Source organism: Arachis ipaensis, chromosome B05, assembly GCF_000816755.2.
Source record: "Arachis ipaensis cultivar K30076 chromosome B05, Araip1.1, whole genome shotgun sequence".
Lineage (NCBI taxonomy): Eukaryota > Viridiplantae > Streptophyta > Magnoliopsida > Fabales > Fabaceae > Arachis > Arachis ipaensis.
In genome coordinates this window covers 8,572,149-8,579,033 of record NC_029789.2, presented here as the reverse complement: position 1 = coordinate 8,579,033, position 6,885 = coordinate 8,572,149, and the positions used below count along the sequence as shown (strand labels likewise).

The window sequence follows — 6,885 nt, the reverse complement described above, 5'->3', positions numbered from 1 at the left end:
AATTTAGTTAAGGTGTGTATTAATAGTCAAAGTACTCAATAGTTAATAGTTGATGCGATTGGTTATTGCTCATAGAAGTTTCATTTTTCTTTGCTTTTTTCTCTTTTTAGATTTTAAGTGTAATTATTTGGATATTGGCTTATACATGCTTGTTTAGCATTGGCTTCCACTATAGCTTGCATGCCAAATATGCTATGGTGGATAACATATCACCAGGGAGATTAAGTAAAGGACAATAATATTTTTAACATGGATCTGAACAGCAACTTCAGTCCAAACATGCAGAATCTGTTGGGAGGTTTCAGCTTTCATGTTTTTTGAGAGTCAATCCTGCCAAATCTCAATCAGAAAATCTACTTGGATTTTCACCATTCATTGACAGGGTATGCCGGTAAAAATCTATACTTGACATGTTCAAGTAGATTCTCCATATGGTCCATTTCCAAGTTTTATTCTCTGGAATTATAGGATTGCAGATACTGATTTCGTTAACATATTCACAAAATTGAGTGCCTTTTACACTGAGATGACAATGGATGTGCATGTGGGAGGCCATGAGAGATATATCAAATCCTTTATTTCTATTGATTTTTTCAACATAGACTAGGCAAGAAAGTGTGAAATAAAGGTTTTCAACTTACTAGCCTTCTTGAGAATTTGTCATGAGGGTTTGAGGGCCCCTTACAAAGAAGCTGTCAAAATTATTTTCTGCAGGACTGGACTTCATGGAAGTAACATTTTTTGGACCTAACAAGTGAAATCCAGAAAAATGATCACCCCAAATATCATATCTATACTCATCTGCAAGCCCTTCTTCCTCTTGCGCTTGAACAGCTTTTTGGTTGTGACGTTTGGATCCAGGAGCCCGAGACTGCAATGTAACAGCAGAATTTGACACCAAGGAGGAGGGAGGCGACCCACCAACAACAGCAGTGGCATCACAAGTTGTCTGAACATGCATGCTAGCAGCACAACTTGAAGCTGAAGGTGGCGCATGAGGAGAAGACCTACTACTGCTGCAGTGTTTGAGGGGAACCTCAGGCTTAGAAGATGGGGAAGAAGCTTGATTGTTTTCAGAATGGGCAGCCACCTGTGTCATTGAACTACTAAGAGCCTCAACGGGTTGCACCAAGTTAGAAGACAAAAGCCAGTTACATTTAGGTGCAGCAGAGGGGACTGGGGATAAGGGAGATGAGGGTGTAGAGTTCCCACTCTGACTACTTGAAACTTCAGATAGTGCTTGTAATTTGGCACCATGAGACTTCCTCTTCTTTCTTCGACCCTTTTCTTTACCAGTGTTAACCATGAGATATGCCAATTGAGGTGCCTTGTTTGTATCAGAGCCCTGGACTGTTGTGGATGACCATTTACCTTCATCTTGAGTTTCCAACAAATGACTAGTCTTCTTATTGTTTTCAGACGTCTGCATCAAGTTTTGCGACTTTCCCAGCTCAGACGGATTGCCTTGATCATAAGAATATCCACCACATGAAGCTTCCACGAGATGGTTCATCTTCCCAGACATGGATAGCTTACTCTTTCTCTGGTTATGATGAAGCAAAGATGTTCCCATAGCACTTTTTATGGTTGTCTGGACTAAGTTATCATCACCCTTGCAGAAGTCATCCAAGGAGTCCAATATTGCGGTTTGGGGAAATACGAAACAAAATATCAGTAAAAGTAAGGACGCAACAAGAAGAATTCCAAGGTATTTTTTCACTCGCATCCAAAACATGGATTTCTTGCAGTTACTAAGCATATCATGAGAGATAGTTGCCTTAACGGGTATCAGAAAAATACCAGTAGCCAAGGCAAGTTCAAGATCTCGATGCACCATATCTGCAGAAAAATCAGTTTGGTATGATATCAAAAGTTTAGTTGACTCCCCAGGTTCAAGAGCAAACCCCTTACAAGAAGGAATATTAAAACCATCCAACCCACATTCTCTGCCAGAAACCCTGATTCTTATCACCTCCAATGGCAAGTCTCCTGTGTTCTTTGCATATAACTCTTTCACTAAAGGCTTTGAACAGACAGAAGCCATCTCTTTCATGTTAAGTAAGTTATAAGGAAGTGATAAATTGAGTGGCTTGAGCATTTTAAGATTGAAGTCTATGCTTTGGACATGGTCAGATCTCTCTAGCAAGGCTAGAGAATGCAGACCTCCAAATCCCCTTAAAGATATCCACTCAACACCTGAAAGATTGTTTCTTATCAATGCAGAACCACTCCAAACACAGCGATTGGATGGATAAAAAATTATTGGCCCCAAAGATGCATGGTCATATGGCTGCACATAAGCCTCTGTCAATGCACTCCCTGGTACTGAGAATCCATGCTTTGTTGGTGTAGCAGCACCTTTACCTAAAGCCAAATTACCAGATGAAGAGGGGTGAAATAAATCATCCAGAACCCTGCACTCATCAATGCTTTCCCCAGAGTTCAAGACAAGCTGCATCAAAACTGGATGTTTGCTAGGATTCTTAACATTTATCCACCTAGAGACATAACTTCCAACCTGAATCATCGGAAATAGCACCTCATGTTCTTCAAGCACAGACATGCTACCAGTGGTTCCTTGAGACTTCCAGTTTCCAAGAACAAGTTCATCAACAGCTGCTGTTTCCACAACCTTCACATAAAAGTAGCAGCAAAATTAGGTTTTCATTATTTGAGGAAATATGAATAAATATTAGGGAGAACAAGCAACTTCAGTTCCAATTGCATATAAAATAAATTCCTCCAAAGTGCATATGATGATCATACTTAAATTTGCAATAATTTGTGGAAAGACAACAAACAAATGAAGCAATGATTATGATGAAAGTTTCCATTTGTTTTTAACTCGTTTAAACATGATTCCTCTAACAGATGTAATATAATGCTTTCAAAGTGATTTGTTCTTTTCTCCTTCTGGTACAAGGCAGCAGAAGTAGCAAGGAAACTAAAATAACAAGACAAAAGAGAGGAGAGAGAACAGAGGAGAGGGGAGGGATATGGGACAAGTAGACTAGAACTATAATTCAAAAAATGGTAAAAGCACAATGCAGAGCTGCATCAAAACAGGCCTCTGTACTAACTGCTAAGCTGGAGCTGACTGTCATTATCATGTTCAGTATTTTAAATTTTAAGGTTTAATAACAATATCACAGAGGAAGAAGTATATATACCATATATATCCCATGCATAAGAAATACTTCCAAGGAACTTGCATATATCATGATCAGTTGATACAGCACATTACGTATTAAAAATTAAAAAGAATCCATCAGAATCAGCAGTCTAAATTTGAAGCTTTTTTTTATTTTTCCAAGAAAAGCATCAACCTTTGTTGTCAAATAACATATGGGCAGTGATGGCTGTGGCTACTTACCCCATCTTGTGGCAATTGCACGCTTCTGCCCACATAATATGCCTTCGCATTATCAGATTTGATAAGTTTAGAGTTGTCCTCTACTCCAACATATGACAGCCTTTGATGTTCAAAACAAAGATATAGTATGTCCTCGCATGGAACCTCAATCAGGGGACTGGTTGAGTCATTTGTAAGAATAAGCAATTTGCAGTTCTCTTGCAAGTTGGAGAATTTAGGAGGCAAGACATTTAAATCTAAGCTCACCTGACTACAGTAAATAATACCAACTTGAGTAACAGTCCCAGGGAAGAGCAGTAAGCCTTCCATGTAATTGACATGGAAAAGTTTCTCGTCAACAACTTCTAGAACTTTGATAAACCTTAAAGCATATGGGGCATAATTTTTTAGAGATATAGTGATGACATTATCACCACTATCACAAGTAGCTAGAACCTCAAGTGTAGCTGAAACAAATATACCTACAGTGTCAGAGGCAGCATTACTGTCCACTTCAGCTTCAATAGGAACTATAATAGTATCAGACTTGACTTGTGATGATCTCAGTAAATGCAAACAAAATGCACCAAAAATTTTCCCCTCAAACCCACTGGTAACATCCATTTCCATTAGCGTTGCAGAGCTATGCGGACCAATTTCCCAATTCCTATGGGGCCTGATTGCGACCATTGGTGAACCGATTTGGCTATTCTTCACACCCAGTCGATCCTTAATAGTTGGGAACAAAAGAGTATCAAAAGCCTCAAAATCATGTACATTACACATTGCTTCAGTTTCAACAGAACTATGCCCCAAAGAAACTGATATCCAAGCAGTTATCTCCTCCACATAAAGGGTTTCATCAAAGGGATTGAACAATGACAAATTCTTGCTGAACCCTCCACCAGGAGAAGTTTCCAGATCAGATAAGGGCTGAATGCCAAAGGGAGATTCAGTAGCATATCCTTTAGCTTCTACTATGAATCCACCAGAACTTGTCTGCAGAATCAGGTGAGCTAATGACAAGCCTAGACATCTAGGGAAGAAAACAAAACAAATCAATGCTGATTCACCGGGTCTTAGTGAAACCTCACTGAAGTTGCAAGGGTAGAACTGTAGGTCAGTGCTGAATGGCTCATAGATGTGTAGTATGCTATCATTGCATGTATTAGCCACAGTTAGGAAAGCTTCTGATGAAGAATATATATAATTTTGACCCCAGTCTAGCACAGTGGGTCCAATCCTTACATTAGGTGAGACAGAACCCTCAAAGGAACTTGATTTGGACATTTCAGAGTACTTTGACAAAAAATGTGTTGTCTTCTGCCTACATAAAGAGCCTCCACAAGAAGAAACATCGCTTCTGCCAGTTCTATGACCATCCTGGGCTTTAAGAGATGGTATTTCATTAACTCCCTCTCTGGAGTTCATAGAACAAGAAATAAACTTTCCATTAAATAACCTAAACACACCATAGTCAGATGACCAGCTACTGTTACTTGCCTGCCTGCTATCATGAGCCACCTCTATACAAAATGGACTATCATACGCACTACCAGAGCCTCCTAAAGAAGTCTCTTTTATACTTCCCTCTTTATGAGAGGACCCCAATAACATTGAAGGAGAGCAGAATGAGCGGGAGTTTGGACACACATTTCGAAAACTGTTATCTAAACTAGAGTCACTACAAATGGTGTCTGAAGTATCCACTTTGCAACTTTTTGTTAAAGAAGCATAAGCATCGGAAGCTGGTGGATTTTGCATCCCATTGCTAGAGTGTCCATGTGTGTCAGGGTAAAAGAAGGTACATGCCAGAACCACATAACAAGTGAGCGTTGTGACCAGCTGCAACAATCCCCTAATGGAAACACAAACAAATGTAAGTCTTTTCTTCTTCTTTTTGCCACTTCTAACATAAGCTAATATGCAAAACATTTAAAACACAAAATGCCTCCACCAACCCAAAAAAAGAAAATGAAAGATATGTAAAAGCAGACAAAAATTTTTTTTTCTTCTGATAATTTCCTTTGGTTCTGTTTCAGTTAGCAGACAATAACAGTTACAATCATCTTCCCAAATAAATGAAAATTACAACCAAATGCAATTACAGCTCACAGTAGCATAGCACTTATAAAGGAACAACTATTCTATTCTCTGCATGAGCTTCGTGTACCAAGCGTTAGATTAGTAGCAAGCAGCATATAATGCCAAAAACTAATAAATAAATATATCAAACACAAATATAAACATAGGGAATAAAGAAGTACAGAAAAGGCATGAAGCAATAAATTAGAATTCAGGCTTGCATGCTACAAGTAGAAAATATAAGCAACCCTATCAGGACCGTTGAGTTAAGAGGATACAAAATTTACCATACTGGAACCAACCAATCATCTATATTTAAACATAAGACCAGCATCAGTTGGTGAAAAATAAAAAGCGCCGAAAGAGGGGTATCAATTGCTTAAAACAGAGCACTCTAGGTACCAGAAAGCACCAACTCAACTATTAAAGTAAGAAAAATCATCAGTGAATAGGTGGCACCAAAAATAGAATAAGGCAATAAGTAGACAAATAAACGAGAAGAGATAAACAGAATCATGAGGTTCCAAAACGGGGAAAGTTTGGAAATTTATTGAAAATAGAAAGCAATGAGTGAGAAAGTAGGAGAAGAGATAGAGATAGTACCTGTGGGGGAACATGGAGAGTGTTGGAAGAAGATGAGTGAAATGAATGAGATGATTATTAGGGTTTGGGAGTTGATGATGATGAAGGAGGAGGAGAGAGAATAGAAGACATAGAAGTGAATAGGAACAGTGCGCTTAGAAAGAAAGCAAGAAAGAAAGAAAGAAAGAAGAGGGAAGAAGAAGAGAAAATGAAAGTGGGAGCTCTGAAAGGCAATTAAAAAATCATGAACACACCCAAACCCCAGACACAACTCTCAATTTTGCAGACACCATAGTAGACTGTAAATTAAAAAACAAACCCCGAGGTTAAATTTCTTTTTTTCTTTTCCTTTTTTGTTGACAAAGAAAAACAAAAGATGCGTATATAAAATAACATTTTTTTTATGGAAAAAATAGAGTATATTTGATATTGCTGTTGAAAATTAAAAATTATTATTTTTCAATACAAATTTTCTCTTTAGTATCCTTAACAACGTGTTCGGCTGCTCGTTGGAAGGGTGGTCAGTTGTCTAGCTAGGTATGAGCAACGGTGTGATGTTAAGAATTTGGACTTGGTGCAAATTTGGCGAGATAGTAAAAAAATTGAGTAATCTTTTTGTTTAACAATACAATCGAAATATCTCTCTTTTTATATAGAATAATGTTATACATTCAAGTTTTTTTTGGTTAAACAAGCCTAACCAAATTAATCTAAGATAGCATTTTTGTAAAGGATACTCTTTCGAGTCGATTTAAAAAAAAAAACATAAATTTTATTTAAATTGAAAATTGATCATTCTAATGACATCTAATATGAAATTTTTAAATTGATTATGAAGTACCAAAAATTGAACAAAAAACTATTGT

At 37.7% G+C, this 6,885-nt stretch overlaps 1 protein-coding gene and 1 long non-coding RNA gene across 2 annotated transcripts; one reads left to right on the top strand and one right to left on the bottom strand.

Annotated features, from left to right (window-relative positions):
* Positions 241 to 918, top strand: LOC110271737. The gene is made up of 2 exons (XR_002362347.1): positions 241 to 383; positions 715 to 918. It is a non-coding gene; the product is annotated as an uncharacterized LOC110271737 (long non-coding RNA).
* LOC107642789 lies at positions 558 to 6,418 on the bottom strand. The gene is made up of 3 exons (XM_016346263.2): positions 6,041 to 6,418; positions 3,374 to 5,210; positions 558 to 2,632 (listed from the first exon to the last, which is right to left on the bottom strand). The coding sequence occupies exons 1-3, from the start codon at positions 6,052 to 6,054 to the stop codon at positions 641 to 643; spliced, it is 3,843 nt and encodes a 1,280-aa protein (XP_016201749.1). The 5' UTR covers positions 6,055 to 6,418; the 3' UTR covers positions 558 to 640.

What these genes read in the sequence shown, in the direction of transcription:
- LOC107642789 (XM_016346263.2), bottom strand. An exon ending in TGCAATTGCCACAAGATGGG is followed by an intron (nt 2,633 to 3,373) that starts GTAAGTAGCCAC and finishes TTTTATGTGAAG; the next exon opens with GTTGTGGAAACAGCAGCTGT.